We start from the raw sequence: 19,226 nt of genomic DNA, 5'->3' as shown, positions 1-19,226 counted from the left end.
TGCATTCCGACACTTTTTTTTCCTTATTATTTATTCCATTTTTTATTAGCATATGCAAATTTATGCACAACATAAAATAAGATCAGAAAATATTAATTTAATTTTTAATATATCCTTCTAATTCTACTCTCTTTCATACCTAATAAATTAAAATAATAATTTTTAAGAGAAATTACATTTGTCACTTATATTTAAGTTTTATTAAATTTATTTAAATTTTATTTAATATAATAGTTTTTATATAGATAAAGAAAGTAAGTATCATTCTATTAAAAATGATAAAGAATGTAAATTTACTTTATTCAAAAGTAAAGGAGAAGTTAATGTTTTCCCTTATATTTAAGGATAATGTTTAAATCATTATAAAAATGGAAATCTTTTAAATTTTGTTTTCTACTGTAATATTTTTAGATTTTTTTCTTGATTTTTCATCTATTTCATTTTATGTTTCAATACTTTTAGTTATGACTTCAAATATTTTTGAAAAATAACATTGTATAGCCATATAAATTATTTATTATAATTCTAGAATATATTTTATATGTTTAGAATATTTAACTCTTTTAAATTGTAATGTAATTTTGTTATTTTAACTATTTATTATTATAAAAATTAGATAAATAAAACAAACTTGTATTTTGTGCAGTGCATCCTATAATGTTATACTATATATAATTAAAAATTTAAATAGAATATATAGTACTTAGATTAAAATATGTTTTAAAATATTTAAATTTTTGCCTTTCTCATCTTTTTTAAACAAATTCAGATTTTTTTATTCCAAAAAAATTATATTAAATTTTGAAAGTCTGATTAATTTATTTTTATCATATTTTCATTTATTAATCATTTCTTAATCTACCTGCATTAATTTTAAAAGTTAAACCATGTGTTCAAAAAATATACACAATAGGAGTATTTAACTTGTCTAAAGCAATGGGTGAAAACACTCACTACCACCTTTTCTTTAAAATATTTAAATTCAAATCTCAACTACATTAACTATCATTTAGAAAAAGTTTTAAGTCATCAAATGTTGTCAAAACAATTCTATAACAAATTTCAGAATTTGTTCAAATATATATAAAAAAAAATACATAATTACCATCAAGAGAGTTAATTATACATTCATCTTGCTTTGGTTTAGTTTCACCTAAGAAAAATAAGAGATAAAATGAAAATTTGATGATGATTTAAAGTTTACATGTACACAAAAATTATAAATTAAGTATATATAAATATAATATATATATATATATATATATATATATATATATATATATTCTTACAAGAACTAGAAGCAATTAATTTCTTTTTTTTTTAATTTTTCGGCTTCACGGTCTCCTGGTTTGGGTTTGGGCTTGTTTTTGGATGTAGTATATGGACTCTCACTTGTCAGACTTGGTCAACTCGAACTCTCGACTTCTGAACTCAAGATCAACTCTCGAGCGAGTGTGTGTACCTATAAGAAGCTCCGATGATAAAGTCAGAATCGATTTTGCTTAATTATCAGATAAAATTCACTCTACTTACCTTTTAGGTTGATCACCTATTCATAATACTCACTTATTAGACTTTGGGTCTGATTGGACTTTTACTCTTCGTACCTTATATTTATTAAACATATTGTACCTATTTTGGCTTATTCATTGGGCTTCGCTACCGTGCTTTATTATTTTATTATTTACACATTTTAATTTGGTTTTTCATCTCCTTGTTAACCTTTCGACCATTCGGCCTAAATAGTACACTCCCAAACATAAAGAATTTAAAAAGATGAAATGCCTATAAGGAATTTGAAGAAGTTGAAATGGCACTTTGGAACTATTAGATTTTTTGAAATGATTTTAGCATTTATGAGATTTCGTGTATTAATTGCACTTTGGTACAAAAAGATTGCATCCTTTCACGTGTGCAACAATTACTGTGTCATTGATGTGAAAGGTTTTTAATCTCTGACCGTTGGATGCGTTCAAATTCAACGATTGTGATGTTATGTTGTTTCGTTTAGAAAGGTTTTTTAAGCACCGTAAATATCTGTTCCCAAATGGTATACCACTGCTTTTACTACTTTTGTATTTTTGTGTCCAAGAGATATCTATAATCATTCTTATAAGGTATTATGTCTTCCTCAAACTCTGTTTCTGGTTCTGATGAGATTTCAGGATTTTCGAGCGCGACCAATGGAGCTACCGGGAGAGTGAGTGAGGACATTACTAGGAAAATTCATTTGTCTGCTTCATCGACTACTACATCTCTTGTAGAAATAACTCTTGTGTTGGTGTAAGCTCAAGTGATGAAGTTGTGGATCTTAAAGCTAAAGAACGAGCCGAAAGAGCATAATAAAACTAGAGTCTTCGACATGGTTATGAATGGATTAATCATAAAGTTCGCGAGTATTTCTCTTGGTATCATTATTCTTCAGCCTTTCGCAGTTTTTTTTATCAAAAATTTATATTTATTCCCCTGAGAAAATCATTTCTTTTAGGCGTTGTCGAGCTATTGACAATGTTTGTCATGACCGTGAAGGCGAAACTTGTGAATTCTTTTATTTTTATGAATGTCTCTTTATGAACATTAATGTCCGGTTTCCTCTTGATGAATTTCAAAAAGGTGTTCTTCGTATTCTTAATGTCGATCTACTGAACTACATCCCAATAATTGGGCCTATGTAAGCCTTTTGTATTTTGTGTAAATTTATTTCATTATCTCCCTGTCCCGAAGTTTTTTTTTTACTTTTATAGTTCTCGACCAAGCAAACAATTTGGTTGGTTATCTACTTTTATTAATTATTTTTCGAATTCTTATATGTCAAATTTAATGTTCACATAGGCTAAAATATGCTAATGAGTTCTCAACCTAAGTTGATTACAACGAGGTTGTTTCTTGCTTTAGTTGTCATTCAAGCTTAGCATTTGCAATAATTGGATGTAAACAATGTCTTCCTAAACGATGTCTTTCTTCACGATAAGTTACTTAAAGACATTTACCTGATTCCTCCTTCAGGTATGGAAGCTCCTAAATCAGGTTGGGTATGCCAACTAACCAAGTCATTATATGGCTTGAAATAACAAGTAGGTAATGGTTTTCCAAACTATCTTCTTTTCTCAAAATCATTGATTTCATTCAATCCATAATTCTTTGTTTATAAAAAGAACTTCTGATGCTTTCAATATCTTGCTTGTATACGTGAATGATATAATACTAACAGGAAACTCCATTATCTAATATACAACATTTTACACAACAACTAAAAGTTTTGTTTTCTTTCTTTCCTTGTTGCATGCAATCTCCTCTCTCGTATCCTTCTCTCATTGGAATTATACATTGTTTTTTTCTCATTACAGAAAACAACACACAAAACTTTCACGACTGGCAAGTTCCAATACTTTTCATCTATCATCAAGATCATGGGTGAATGGATAGCCAAGACAAGTTGAAAGAATCATCCAATAAAAAAGTTAAAAATCTAAAGATGTTTTATTTCAGATAAAAGTGAAAGAGAAAAAAATGAAAAGAAAGAAAAATAAAAAAATTGAAAGTGAGATGATTTTTAGATTGTATGATAATATATATAAGATTATATATAACAAAATGAATATCGTTAATGAGAAATCAATAATAAAAAAGTAATTTGTGGCATTTTGATGCGCTGAACATAATCTTTAATGCAAAAGAGGCTGATTGCAAAAATGGTGAGTCCTTCGTCATCTTTCAATCATATATTCCCTCTAATCCATAGGAAAGTCTAAGGAAAGACATAACAAGAAAAAAAAAAGACTTTTCTATAAGCTTGCACAAGTTAAAATTAATGTAACAAAACTTTATGTAAAAATTTATGAAGATATTATTTTTTTTATTTTTTTTTCTCTTATAAGTATTTATGAATTTTTTTGTACACATAATAAATCCAACAGAGTTTTATCTCCCTTTCCTTTATTGTTAGCTGGTTTCAAACAATGCATAAAAATTTGATAAAGTGAAGTAAACAGGATCTTGTACGTGATAAGTATTAGATTCGAGCTTTTTTTCCTTATTTTTGAATGAGATAAATGTAATTAGTATCTTTTCAAGATTAAAATTCACTATATAAAGTTTAAATTTCTGTCATGTGGTTACTGGTCACAGTTATGCGAAGAAAAAGCATCACAAAACTTTATTCACAAATTGTCGGTTGCAACAGTTTCTTACAGAGTGTGGTTTATGTGTATCTGTTTTTTTCCCTCTTCAAGTGAATGACTTGTTTTTTTGTGTGTGTTTTTACACTGGTGCAGTCAAGGATCCAGGAGAAAAAACACACGAGTACAGTATTGCATGCCTTCATACTTAATTGAACAATATGAGAGACAAAACTACTTTTCAGTGGTCATCATCATCACCTCACATGCTCTTATACCAATTTCATTCTTAAATTTTTTGTTGTGATGTTATTCCACATTTAGTTTTAGTATATTATTCTCAATGTTTTGTAGAACTGGAAAGTGTATATATATGTTCTTCCCTTATATATAGTGAAGATTATTGTGAAATGTGTTGGAAAAGTGACAGGCCTGTGAGACAGTAGACTTTTTGAGGAATATGGAGTTATGCCATACGTAAAATACCAAAAGAGATTATGGGAAGAAACAAACAAGTGTGATTTGAACAGAGATCAGCAGAGAAATACAAATGAATAACAGGAAAAGGAAAATCCCCAGTAACCTTTTCTTTCTCTAGCTTCCTTTGGATGGAATATATTCTCCATTATTATCAAAGTAACTACAGTGCTGCCTTGTTGTTTCAGGAGCACTCTCACTGCCTTAGGTTCAGTACATGTTCAAGATAGGATCATTATTGAATTGGGTAGTAGTTCCATTTTTTTGTTCCATTACTTTTTCTTTTATTTGTCTTTTTTAACTAATTAGAAATAAATACATGTGTATTATAATGTGAAATTGATTTTTATTTTTAATCCAAATTTTAAATGTGTTAGATGAGTACTTCTAATACAGAAATTATTGGAATTGATTTATTATCCATTGGAATTGATTTATTATCCGTGTTTTTTTATTAAGTAACAAACAAATTTATAGTGTGGATTTATTATATCATTAACGTCAATGATAAATTTATATGAAATATTTAACATCTTAGTTTATATTGAAAATTCATTTGTCAGGTAAACAAAATATAATAGTTTTCTTCTTATAAATATTTAAAATGTTTAAAGATTGAATTAGGACAGTTGAAAATATATCTAAATTAACCAATTAAAGATAATTCGGTTTGTGAGTGATTTGAGAAGAGAAATTCAAGATGTTGTAGAAGTTTATGAATACTTTTTTAAAGAAGTTGGTTCACCTAATAAATAAGGTTATTGTAGTTTACACTTAGCTCTTTTAAGTTAAGGATAATTGTTTCTACCTGGAACCATTTTTTTTACCAGGTTTGATGTCGATGAAGTAGGGGTTGAATAATGAAAGAGCTTCCCCATATCCATGGAAAGACAAATTACGCAGGCAAATATGTTCTGAACATTGTCACACCAACAAAATTGTTGTTGGCAACAATGATCCAGTAGAAAGAAATGATGAATCTAGTACCATGTATTTTGTTTTTGTTACGATCTAATACTCTCTTTAAAGACACACTAACATATCCCCCACCACAGAAGTGTCTAAACTTGGAGTCCAACTACATTTCTTTTCTCCTACGACCACACACCATTCCTTGTGTAGACAACTTACGACCACTGATTACACCACAATCCACCCCTCATCAATCTGTCTCTGTGTCCATTCAGATCGTGGGTCCAACTTTATCCCCCTCTTATTTCGGTGCATTCCATGGTCCAACTCTTTATTATGTCTAAGAAAACCCTATTCTTTTCATTCACCACTCTCCTCGTTCATCAATACCCTTTCCATTCAACACAATCAACCTTATTTATACTCACAAATTTAACATTGTTATCTAGAAAATTTAGATCAAAGGCAATCATTTTTTTACTTTGTTTTGATATTTTTTCTCATAGTTGAAGCATGAACACAATTCTGATCCATGACTTAGGGGGGAAGTTATGACATCACCTCATTGAATGCCCCCCATATAGATTTTAGTCCCTAACTCATTGATGAGGGACATGTTTGCATGTTGCTGTGTTTGAGACTTGGCACAACAGTTTAGGACTTTCAGTTCCATAGTCCGTCATTTATTTCCATGAAGGCCCACAGATTCACCTAACCCGACAACACTAACCCTATTTTGCTCCCTATATGTTGTACCCTTATACACAAACATTAGAAAAATAATAAAGTTACATAACTTCTTCTTTTTACTGCTAGTTCATTTGGCTGGTTTCTATTCTATCCCAGCTTGTGTGGCTTGGAACATATCTTTCTCTTCCAAGGTCTTGGAAAGAATTTTGCTAGTCTCTGCAATTTTTAATTGAATAAAAGTAGTACTATTGCTTCATGCTGTCTCATTTATTGCCACAAGCCACCAAAAGTCTAACACAAATATCACTCCAACAGTCAAATCTTAAAGCACATGACATTGCATTTACTCCCCCCATGTTTCCGCACACACCGCCCTCGTTCTTCTTCATAGTTCCTTTCACACATACTTCACAAACAAGCCACTCTTGCCACTTCAATCGCCCCATAAATTCCTTCATTTATTAAGAATGTGTGAAACTCAAACCATCTTATAGCATTTCATCCCCTCCATTCATTATCCTCCCCTTTCTGTTTCAACATTTCCCACCCATCAACGACTTAACACCCCCCTCTCTCTCTCTCTTTCTCTCTTTCCTTTCTGAGATTCTCTTGCCATAAAGGAATTAAACTCCTTAATGGATACAAGATATCTCAACTTGGTCCTAGTCATGCTCATGCTTTTGGTTATATATTTTGTTGGCCATAGTTATGGCTCTAGATACACTCATCAAGTTTTCAAAGTGCAGCCAAAGGGTGAGGCTTTGCCTCCAAACTTCTTCGGTTTCTTGCCCAAAGCAATGCCAATCCCACCCTCGGGGCCTTCTAGGAAGCACAACGGCATTGGATTACAAAGCTCAACGGGGAAACCATAGAGGAATATGTATCTTATGTATTCCTTCTTCACCATCTTGTCAAGAAAGTTTAAGGGTAATGTATATGATGCCTTAATTATTTGTATTTTGCCTTTACCTTTTTTGGTTTACTTCCCTCTTTGTGGTTACTATTTTTTAGATCATTTTCAAGGGACAAAACAGTTTCAAAACGAACTGTTAAAAGTGTATATGTAGATTATTATCATCTTCATATCAGGTGAATATGTATGTATATCTGGGCAAGCTTAGCTAGTTTCGTATACCTTGTGATAGAATAGATCCCTTGAGGGTTCAAAGCAAGAAATGTTTTATGGTTTGGCTTGTACTTGGAAGCAAAGAGAAAAAAGGTGGCAAAACTCTGAAAGTTGATGTGTATCTACTTGTTGACACACCTCGCAAAGTTGATGTGTATCTACTTCTGTGCTTCTGTTTCTTTCAAGTAAGCTTTTGGTTTGGTAAAAACGCATGCAAGCTGGCATTATTCTTCCTCTGGGAGAAAGAAAAGTGGAACTTTCAATGAATATTGTTTTCGAAGGATTCAATGAATGGATACTGTCGACATGTATCATGTATGTTAGATTTAGAAAAGAAGTTGCATCGTTGATTCCTGTGGCATGTTTCTGTTCTTCTAAACTTAGAAATTCTTTCTTTGAATGTTTCAATGCGTGCAAAACTCATAATTACTGTAGCTATGAGTGACCACACATTCTCATAAACTTTCGGGAAATGACGTGAGAATCGTCCATTTTTAGCGTTTTCATTTGGTTTAGTTAGTAGCTAATAAATGCTCGTACGAGGACTGCATTTCTTAGCCATCCTCCACTACACTGCTTCAAAATCCAACGTGTGATTTGTGCCATTTTTGATAATTTCAAGATAATCAAGGATCACTTAAAGTTTTATTTTATTTATAATTGCAAAGTTTATTTGTTAAAAGTTTCGTAATCTTGTGCACTGAAAGTTTTAGGAGCTTGGAAAAATTGTGCAATGATTATGTCTACAGAATGAATGTAATTATGTCTAAGTTGGTGTGGATAACGTCAACAAGTCTCAATTGCAACTATATAGGACAAAACAAAATATACAACATGGTAAAACTAATGTTAATTAGTCCCATAAAATGTTAATTGTGTAGGGTGGGTAAACTGTTTCAAATCATGTCAAATCATCATATCATGATTTCAGACCTAGCTTTGAAGCCATGTGAGAGCCATTAATAAGGATGGCTACTCAAATTTTGAAACTTTGTCTTCATAAGGAATTTGTTTCCACTTTTTCTTCACCACTTTAAGCAAAATTCTTTAACTATCTTCTGGTTATTTAAATACCAAACTCAAACATAAGTGAAAAAATATATTTTTTAAAATGAACCTTTCAGTATCCAAGAAAAAAAATTGTCTGAGCAATTTAAACAGTGTTACAATGATATCAATATGTTTTCTAAACTTTGTTAGCGTAAGTTAAAAATCGAAATTGAAACTGCAAGTAAAAAATAAATAAAAATCTATCAAAGAATTACTAAATTAAGAAAGTATAATAATTTAATAAATGTGCCTTAAAAGTTATTTTTAGGTTCATGTTAAAATTTTTTAATATTGACATTTTTTAAATGAGAAAAAAGTCGAAAGATATTAAAACTAACTTTTACTTTTACTAGGATTTTATATTTTTTTTTTTAAATATCGTTTTCTTAAAAGGTTACTTGACCTGACTTATTCTAATGGGAAGTTCAAAATAAAACTGGTCAAACATTGCCTAATATAATGTCTCGAAGTAAATTGCACTTTTATTTTAAAATAAGAGTTTAGTTATTACGTTGCGTATAATTTTGTTTAGTTTGTAAGCCAATCGAAAAATTATTATTGATATAATTTTAAAAATAATTCTTATAAATATAAACAAACTTATCATATATATGTAATTCGTTATTAGTTATATATTTTAAAATTGTTTTATATTTTCAATGCACAACTTATTTTTTTTAAAGAAAAAATATAAAAACTATATCAAACTTATTAATGTCTAGAAATTAAAACTTTTAACATTCCTTGTGTAATTAATTAAGAGAACTAAACGACTCATACTTCAATTGTTTTGGTGAAACAAAAGCTTGGTTTCTTTCTCAGTGTAGTACCTTGCAGTCAAAAGTGAAAGTGGTGATTTCATGTAAGAACTAGTTTCATTGTCAGTGTTTTTAATGTTCTGTACCTACTATATATATATATATATATATATATATATATATATATATATGTATGTATATGTATATATAACTAAATTGAGATTTTTTTTACGTATTTAAATGTGAGTTGAAATTTTACATTATATAGTAAATAAATTAAATAACATATGAATAAATATGTTTCCAGTTTCTCCCTTTGAATATTATACATATGAAAACCTTAATATTTATTGTATTAATTACAACTATGGCTCAGTTCAAAGATACTTAATTGTACTTTTAAAAAATAATCTACTTTTCAAAAAAAAAAAAAAGTGTGTTGAAGATGTCAGATCGACTAGATATAAAAATATTTCATTGTATGTAAGTAGGTGCAAACCTTACTCCATGAACTGATTTTATGAAATTGAGTTAAGCTAAAGTGCACTTCGTAATAAAGTGATAAAATAAAATATTACTTTAAAGATGAAGATTGCAAATTGTTTTATTATGGTGTGTTTAATATTTTCAGATACTTCATTGAATTCCCTATCTATTTATTCGAATCCACCATGCACCTAACCATGAAACCAATAAAGTCAAGAATCTTATTGACCGCCATTGAACTAAAAAGTTGACTTCATTCATGATTCATAAAGGTGTCTCTTGTTCATTACAATGACCTCTTTTCTGAATCTTATGCAAAAGAATGACAAGAATGCATGATAATATTAAACTAGAAATGTGTACCTTTGCAGAAAAGGTTTGTTGTGTTGTTCATGTCTTCTACCTCATGAATGAAGGTAACTTATTTTATTCTCTATGGATTATGTCCTCTAATGGAGAGCTAAGAGGTGTAGTTAGTAAGGCAATGTTCCAAGCAGAGGAGACAAACTATATATGATTCTCCAAAGATTTCATATCGCTATGAAGGATGAATTAAGAAATTGTATTAGTTATCAGAGAAAGATTTCACACTCATTACTATATCTTTTCTAGCACCAAGTGACTATTGTTTTTTGTTTGGGGTTTTTTCCTTTTAAAGAAACTCTGTAAAAGTCACAACTTCACGTTCACTTATGGCACTGGATGATATATAATAATTGCAGGCTTTTTTATTAGAAAGGTGGCGAGCCTGTAAATAAATTCATATTTTTTTAAAAATGATTAGAGTAGGAAAATTAAACTTATATTTAATATTTTATAATTATTAGAAATATGCTTAATGTTACTCTTTTATGAAATAAATTGAGTTAACAAATTTTAAAAAATTATAATATAATTGTGCAGGAATTTAGGGGAGACCCATGAGTATGTATATGTGCAGAAAAAATCCGTAGCTATATTCGTAGAATAATTATCACTAATACCGAGATTTTAAAAAACTCAACTAACCTCCAAATTATTACCAATTCACCAAATTATTACCAATTTACGTGAATTTTCCAGATTTCATTCAAGCCCTAAATTATCTATAAAAGCAACATTATCAAAAGTAAAAAGGGATAAAATTTTATTTTAGACTGGTTCAAGGGAAGAGTTAATCTACAATTTAGTTCCATTGATTTCGTACCCTAACCTATGAAGTTTGGACACTCATCTTAAATGACGTGTTTGTGTCAAACACACGTATCAGACACAACACTCGTAGGAGTGCCCAATTCAAAAAATATTTATTTGATTTTTAACAATTTTAGTATGAGTCTAACACAAATTTAAAAAAGAAAAATTCATTAATTTTTTAAAAACTAAAACTTATAGTATAAATTTTTATTATAATTATAAAAATAAGAAACAAATCTTTTCGAACCAACCACTTAGAAAAAAACTAAAACATACTTAATGTACTTAAATCTCTATTGTCAATTTATATAATTTATAATTATATAATATATAGATCTCTGTCTTCATATCCTAATATCCTACATTTGAGAAATTATACCTATCCCACCAATGTCCGTATATATGCTACATAAACCTTAACACAACAACACTTATGTGTTATCTTGGTAGTGATAGCAACATCAAAGGTGTGTTTTCATAACCAAGAAACCTTTTTCTTTAACAACTAAGAGTACAAAATGTACTCCCTGTAGTAATAATTAAATAATAATTTACAACAAAATCACCACGCATACATTTTATTCTGAGGTATACATATTGAGGTAAGAAAAAAGGTGCAACGGGGAGAAAAAAACCAAGAAAATAGGAAGGTTATCTCAACTGATGATTTTATATACACTACAATACAACTGATATGTAAAGGGCACTTGCCCAAATAAAATGGAAGACATTTCACTTGAGAGAGAAAAAAAGGTGAGGGAACAAAAATATTTGAAGAGAAAAAGGATAGACAATAAAACTCAAAAGGTATGCCTGGTTCCTTCATATTGATATTTGATTCCTACAAAGCTCACTGCAACAAAAAGTGTTAATGGAGAACTTCCCTCCATCTACTTCCCTATGATTATAAAACAGGTGAACCAGCACCATCTGCCCTACGTGCAGCTTGGCCGGAAGACTTGTCGGTGCTTCGAACATTGTACCTTTCGTATACTCTATCGCGGTTCTCCGACCACCAAGTCTCAGCTTGGTGCTCTCCAAATCTTCGCCGGCTGCACACATTCACCACCAAACATGTTAGACATGCAAGTTAACTAAGACTTCCTAGTTTAAACCAACAACAATCATGTGTTTAGAAATCAGCCTAACCAATATCTTGACCTAGTTAAAGATATTCACATGCAGAGTTGGCACCAAAAACAGAATTATTTACAAGTCTTTAAATCCCAAGCACCATATTGAAAATTATCACTGGTATACTACTATTGGAGGCTGTCTACACTTGGAAGTCATATATATTTGTAGAACCATATAAACATATCCAGTAAATAAGGAGAACTGTTTCTATTACCTGAACCGCACTCGTTTCAGATCTCTTGTTCCATCACGCAGGGCGACGAGTGTTATATAGACACCAGGTTCATATTGTTCAATCCATTCTGCCTCAACTTGACTACTATTAGCAGGTATCATGGCATTCCTTGATCTCAAACCACTCTCATCATCTTGAAAATTTCCAGAATCCCTACCATCAACAGTATCAGACACAGTACTACCACCTGTCTGAATCACGCTGCTGCCATTTGGCAATTTAACATCCGGGTAATCATCTGTCCCATTAGAGGTTACAGATCCCCGGTTTTGCTGGTAAATATTAGCTCCATAGCTTCCAGTCAAAATGCCTTCGGTTCTGCTCATCAGGGATGATTCAAGTCCAATGGAAGCCAAACTAGAGCCACTGATTGACTCAGCCCTGGTGTGACGCTCACCATTTATGTCTGGATAATGAATCCCATTTGGCTCCAGACCGTTTGGCAGGTAAGCTGGTCTGATGCTCTCAGCATCATAAGCGCCAGGAGGAAGCCTCTCAGCCAGATCTTTGAGCTGAAAGTGAAACAATGTGGCAGGTTGATAAGCATAAGTGTAGAACAGTAATACCTCCAAGAAAAGTAAATTAACCCAAAATTAACCTGTGCTGTAAGTGACTTTATAACTTCTTTTGCAGCCTTAGATTTGGCAGATTCCTCAGCAGCCAGAGCCATAGCCTCCTGAGTCTTTTTTGATGACCTTTGAAGCTCTAATTCTTGCATTTCACATCTCTGTCTCAGGGTCTCAACCTAACAAAAATTATGTTAGATTCCATAACAAGTAAATATAAGCATAAAGCATCAAAATCTGTATCAGGGAAGAAAATTTAAAAAGGAGAAAATCTATGCTATCAAAGCAGCTAACTTCAATTTGATTGACATGACAAAAATGGGGGAAGAATAATATACCTGAGCACGTAACTTCAATACTTCCTGATTTAAAAGCTCATTTGTTTTCTTCAAACTATCGGCAATACTTTTTGTGAAGGAAAGCCCGGATGTTGTTGGAATAGGTGTGGCTGAACGAGGGGGGCTTGGTCTTCTAGAGAATGGAGACACAGACCTGGAACTCACTCCAGATTGTGTCAGAACAGGTCTAGGAGCAGTTCGCTTCAAATCAATAGCTGTAGACAAGACAACATCTTTAAGCTGTAGCAAAGATTGTGGTTGTGAGGTGCGAACCAGAGAGAATGTATCAGCCTTCTTCCCCTGTTTGGCTGCCTTACTATCAAGCTGCTTTATCAAATCCATATTAGAAGAGACAGCTGTCTTGGTCAATCTTAGGTCAGCCTTCTCCAATCTGTCCTTGTTTTCACCTGACAAACGAGGTAGAGCATTCCTCCGATTATTATTGCCTGATTCTGCAACCTTGTTCAATTTTACGAAACAAGAATCACATACACGATAAGGCTTTCCAGGATTTGGAGCCAGTGCAGCTCTTGATGCTTTCCTAGAACTACATGAATGACAGTGCACTAGTCCACAATTATAACAGTTGTGCCTCTTTCTAGTGAACCCAAATGCCTGTCTACAAGCAGAGCACTGAGACTGCTCAGCACCGGATACCCACTTATGAAGGCATATTGCTGCAGAGTAGTTTGAACCACATGCAATATATTTCACATGTCTATCTTTCAAGGCGTCAACCAAAGTTGGTGTTTTTCGATCTTCAACATCTCCATGACCCAATCTCCCATTTGCACCCTTCCCCCAAGTGTAAACCTCATTTTTGCATGTTAAAACAGCAACATGATAAGCGCCACATGCAATTTCTTCAACAGGTTCTCCTGCAAGCTTGTCTTCAACCAAACATGGCAGCTTTCCATCAGACTGGGGATTCCCAAGCTGACCATAAACCGTGCTTCCCATTGTAAAAACTTGACCAGACGTTGTCAGCCCTACTGTCAAACTGTGCCCACAAGCAATTCTATGAAAATTGTAATCGATAAGTGAAGGTACACAAGTTGGTTCAAGTCGAGCATCCTTGTCTCCATGTCCAAGACGATTTTTATCTCCATCACCCCATGTAAACAATTTACCTGACGATACACTAGCACTTGATTGAGTCACAATAACCTCTACAACAGCTGCAGTATGCCACACTCCACATGCAACAGCTATTGTCCTCAACCCAGACAAGGATTCTACTTCTCTTGGATACGATACATTTTCCCTATCTCCATGGCCGAGGACACCAAATGTTCCATCCCCAAATGTAAAGAGCTGACCAGTTGAAGTTATCAAGGCTGTGTGCCATGGACCACAGGTGACTAAAGCAACTTGAAGCCCCTCTAGTGGACCTGCAATTCTCTTTGGTATCCAATGACTAACATCAGTTCCATGGCCAAGAAGCCCAGCATTATGAGTACCATCACCCCATGTATATAGTTCCCCAAACATCGTAACAGCACAGGTATGGAACTCCCCACAGGCAACAAAATCAACAGTTGCAGAAGTCATTGCTTCAACTAGGCGAGGTTGAATCACATTCTTCCCAACACCATGGCCAAGGCGTCCTCCAGATTCTTCACCCCATGTGAAAAGTTCACCCTGCCTTGTGACTAAAGCGGCATGCTTAACACCACATGATATTTGAAGCACATCTAAAACCACATTCGACTCCAGTGGCCTGGGGAGTAAAACATCCGTCCTTGGGCTGAAATAACTAGCACTTTTATCAGCGCCAACTTTCACAACATTCTCACAGATAACCTCTCCCCATATGTATACATCCCCAAGAGCATCATAATCGTCAGGTGCAGACCCATGACTAGATGTGCTGGGGGCACTTGAGACACTAACACGAAAAACATCTGAACTAGATCCTTTCACTTGCATATTTGATGGGTTTGATGGTGCATGTGATCTTTCAAAATTTACAGTATTTTCAGAGTGAAAGGATTGTGGGGAAGTATTTGCCAGACTAACAGAAATGTCAGGAGAACTGATGTCTCGTGAAGCACTCACTGAACTTTCACTAGGACTATTTGATGTCAAGTCTCTACTGTCCTGAAAATAATTGAGCCAGAAAGAATTATACAAAGTTGTCCATGTATTTTACCAATGAAGCTATTATACAGTATAATAATAGTAATGTATGAGGAAAAATAGCGGCATTTTGGAAAACCTATATTTCAGTCCATAATTCCCAAATACCATAATCAACAAATCCTAAATTGTGTCCAAAGAAGAGCAAGGGCGAATAGCACTTTGTTTCAGAAAACTGCAGAATAATGTTTCCAGGGTAAGAGCTAATCCATAAAATCAAGATTAACCTTGCTCAGAGGAAACAATTATACTCTTTTAATGAAGCAGAAAACCAATGAGTTCCCCTTATCATAAATCATCCAAAATATTTATTTCAATGAAAATGATGAACACACCATTACTGGATCAAGAGTAAGATCTGTGATCTATATTATCTTTCTCAGTCTATGTCAAAGTACAAGAAACATGACAATTACAAAGACAACAATTAGGTTTTTACATCAAGATAGAGGCCTCCATCACTCCATCCATCAATTTTGGAACGCCCACCTTGACCAGAAGATATCAGTGCCTTGAGACCAGAAATCCACACTTCAGTCTCAACTTTATTCTTGCAAATCTGAAACACAACATAAAACATTTTATAACAATGATAAATGCAGAAAATAGAAACAAAACCATGTTGTAGTCATCCAAGGAACTTCAGAATTCATCACCAACCAGATCAAGGGATCGCTTCCCGTTGTTATAAATAAGTGAAAAAGAAAGATAATCCTTCTCAGGACACAGATATCTTTGGAAAACAGCCTGACAGAAGAAGAGAAGGCAAATTAATTGTATAGAAGAGGAGAAATAGTTTATATATATATATATATATATATCAGTTTCTTCTGGGATATCACTGAGTTAATAGAAAAGGATGCTAAGGCGTCATCGTCAGTATGACATAAAACAGTACTGTAGAAATCTCACAGTTCTTTGTCCAGGAATAATTCTTGAGACAGAAGATAGTTTCAGATTTTTTTCTCCACTGCTTGATATCCAGATTAAAGTCAATTCATCCTGTGGTTTTCAGATATTTGAATGAGTAGAATTAGAAATAACTCAAATTAGTGTCAAAACCAAGCCTACTATATACACATCTGTTAAGTTTATACTCTACAAATTACAGCCAAGGAAGCAACACAAAATATTCTTATCAACAATCATGAATACGACTGTAATAGCATGCATCAGATAAGAAACATATGTCCAAAATTAAAGCTACAAAATCACTATTAGTTGGTAGTTAGCACCAGAGTGAGGAATGATACCACTTGAGCATAGAGTCAGTAAATCTGATCCAAATCAAACAAAAAAATTGAGGTTTTATTCACGTCCAGTTTAACTACTGATCACCTCAACTGGTTATACCAAACCCAGAATGTGGCAACAAAAACCAACAAACTGCCATTGGACCACATAAACTCTTGACCTCATTGCTTTACAAACCAAAAGGCCTGTGCTAAATTACCAAATTGTGGACATAGAAATAGTATTGAAAATTAATAATAATGACCTGCAACCTTCCTCTGAGAATGAACCAAAGAATTCTCGGGATTCAGGAAAGTATTGATTTTGGCCAAGCAAACCTTTTTATATGACATACTAGAAGGCCTCAAATTGAACCATCTAATTATGATGCAGTCCAGCACAGTTAGTTCGTAGTACCAATAAAAGAAAGGAAAGAAATGGACATGAAGAGATTAGGAGCAAGCCCCATAGTAATACTTGGTCAGAGATTACAACTAAATAGTCACCCCCAGTTAACATAGAAACACAAAACACCACAGTATGACAGACTCTAATCCAATAGAAGAATAGTGCCTTGTTTGGCCCATTGACATTTGATATCGTTAGTTCAACACTTACTGTAAGTTGTTGGGCAGCTACATGTATCAATGAACGTTATTGTAAACAAAATTTTCAAATACAACATTTCTAGTAAGCAGGGCAAAAAAAAATAGATTGACTGCATAATAACAGTGCTGATAAAAGCATTACAAGTACAAATTAATAGGCTTTCGATACAATATTTTTCATATAGCATCAGCTACCATGCCAAAGCCCCTATCTTTCACAGAGTATTTTGAATTGAGCATATAAACAGTTAAGTACAGTCCAATCCAGAAAGCTAATGAAGCAAGAAAATTAGAGAATTCACTAACACTTTCCTGAAAAGGATGGATTTCATTTAACTTACATTGGAAAGTCTAAACGGACAAAACTTAGGCCTTCCCTTACGACCATATTTAAGTAGTTGAGCGCCCTTTTTCAAAGCAATCAATGCCTGCAGAATGAAAAAGTAAAAGATTGAACATATAAACAATAATTTACATAAAAAATACAAATTATGTGGAGAAATGAGAAATAACAATGATCAAGGCATCTTGTAGCATAAATGTTGTGAAAGTTTCATAAAATATCCAGCAATGATTTACAACATTAGGCTTCTCCAAGAAACATCTCTCTCTGCCTTCTTAATATTTTTAACCCAGATTGATGGTTGAAAATATTGTACAGGTCACATATATATCTGGGACCACTATCATTATTGTCCAAGCAAACAGCACTAATCGGATGCTCAATTTCACTAGACAATCACTAATTTGGCCATATTCCATGTAGTTACTACAACCAATACAACAACAGTGACGCAAGCTTCGATATCCCATATCAAACTATCCAAAACATTTTCATAAGGTGCTGAATCAAACTTTCATCATTAAAACATATACCCTATTAGCACTTGCCTCCTATTGGTACTAACAACCTAAACCAAGTCCGCCACAATATCTGGCGTCTCATCTGTTAATTCAAACACAGACACGCATACCTAATCTCTCCTCTTCAAGACACCCATATTCCATGGCAGTTGATAAAGCAACAATTCACTAATCAACCAAACCCCATTTAACCTCTTCAAAAGGATCACAGACTCAATTCACAACCATAACAATATGAAGTCTCTAATCAAAATCTCATCCCAATTCCAGCATCCCCATAACAAAATAGTCTCCATACATATATTCCCCCACCATGTCTTCACTCCCATACCCTCACCTCCCACAAATTTCCCAATCACTTCCAACAAAGATACACACACACGCACGCACCTGATCACAATCATCACATTCCCAAAAAAAAAAACCTTCAACAAAAACAGTTCCCAAAATTCTACCAAACACTTAAAGCAAGCATCAAAATTTAACTCAAAAAAACAAAACTGTGATATTAAACAAGCAACTGACTTGGTCGATGTCACGGTCGGCATTCCTGTAGCTAACAAGATCTGCCATTCCATGTGAGAGATTCACCGAAACGCCACCACCCTCTACGATCGCTGCACAAAGTTCCGTACATCATAAACCTCGACCTCAGCCTCTCGCTTTCTCTCTCTTCACTTTCTCTCTCTGAAGATAAAAACCCACTTCTTATTCCCACTCAAAATGCCAAAAAACCTTCGCGGATCTATTCCTTTTCACAGAACCCGAAATCCCACTAGCCTCATTCGCAGTTCCAAGTCAAAGACGCAAACTTTTCAACTCATGCAAAGACTTGGACCGGGTGAGAAAACAAAACGGGTTCGAGCAACCCGGTTCGGTTGGAGGGTGAGAAGAAGGTGTTTCTCGGCGCCAGATGAAAAATTCCGGCGAAGAATGCGGGTTCCGGCGGCGTCGCCAAAGAGGGGGTGGAGGGGACAGAGGAGAGAGAAAGAGTTTTAGAGAGAGAGAGTATCCGAGCCTGTAAAAGTACAACTAGTCAAAAGAAGAAGAAAGAATGAGAAGAAAAAAAAAATAAAAACAGAAATTGAAAACAAACCCTTTATTATGTGGGAATATTAAATTAAATAATAAGCAAAAGCAGAAAGAAACTCTCCTGAAAAGAAATGAGAAGACATTTCCAAAGCATGACTCCTATTTTTTTAAAAATTAATTAAAATGTTACAAATTAATTAATTAATTATAAAGGTTTAATTATTTATTTTATTGTTCATTTTTTATGCTTGGAAAAGATGCACTAGCTGAGAAAGGATGGT

General features: G+C 33.2%; 1 protein-coding gene across 2 annotated transcripts; it reads right to left on the bottom strand.

Annotated features, from left to right (window-relative positions):
* Window positions 1-11,419: 11,419 nt before the first annotated feature.
* LOC137827941 (Regulator of chromosome condensation (RCC1) family with FYVE zinc finger domain-containing protein) lies at window positions 11,420-19,005 on the bottom strand. 2 transcript variants are annotated; one of them, XM_068634321.1, is made up of 9 exons: window positions 18,439-19,005; window positions 17,391-17,477; window positions 16,121-16,210; window positions 15,869-15,955; window positions 15,648-15,767; window positions 13,070-15,169; window positions 12,764-12,910; window positions 12,145-12,677; window positions 11,420-11,845 (listed from the first exon to the last, which is right to left on the bottom strand). In XM_068634321.1, exons 1-9 carry the CDS (start codon window positions 18,484-18,486, stop codon window positions 11,698-11,700), a joined length of 3,360 nt encoding a protein of 1,119 aa, XP_068490422.1. In that variant the 5' UTR covers window positions 18,487-19,005; the 3' UTR covers window positions 11,420-11,697. The 2 variants fall into 2 exon arrangements, with proteins under 2 accessions (XP_068490422.1, XP_090161562.1); XM_090305436.1 differs by lacking the exons at window positions 15,869-15,955; window positions 16,121-16,210 and having other exon boundaries at window positions 18,439-18,958.
* Window positions 19,006-19,226: the final 221 nt, after the last annotated feature.

The sequence above is a fragment of the Phaseolus vulgaris genome, chromosome 7 (genome assembly GCF_051622355.1).
Source record: "Phaseolus vulgaris cultivar YP4 chromosome 7, ASM5162235v1, whole genome shotgun sequence".
NCBI classification, from domain to species: domain Eukaryota; kingdom Viridiplantae; phylum Streptophyta; class Magnoliopsida; order Fabales; family Fabaceae; genus Phaseolus; species Phaseolus vulgaris.
The sequence above is the reverse complement of the archived record's forward strand: the minus strand, read 5'-3'. Positions and strand labels throughout refer to the sequence as shown.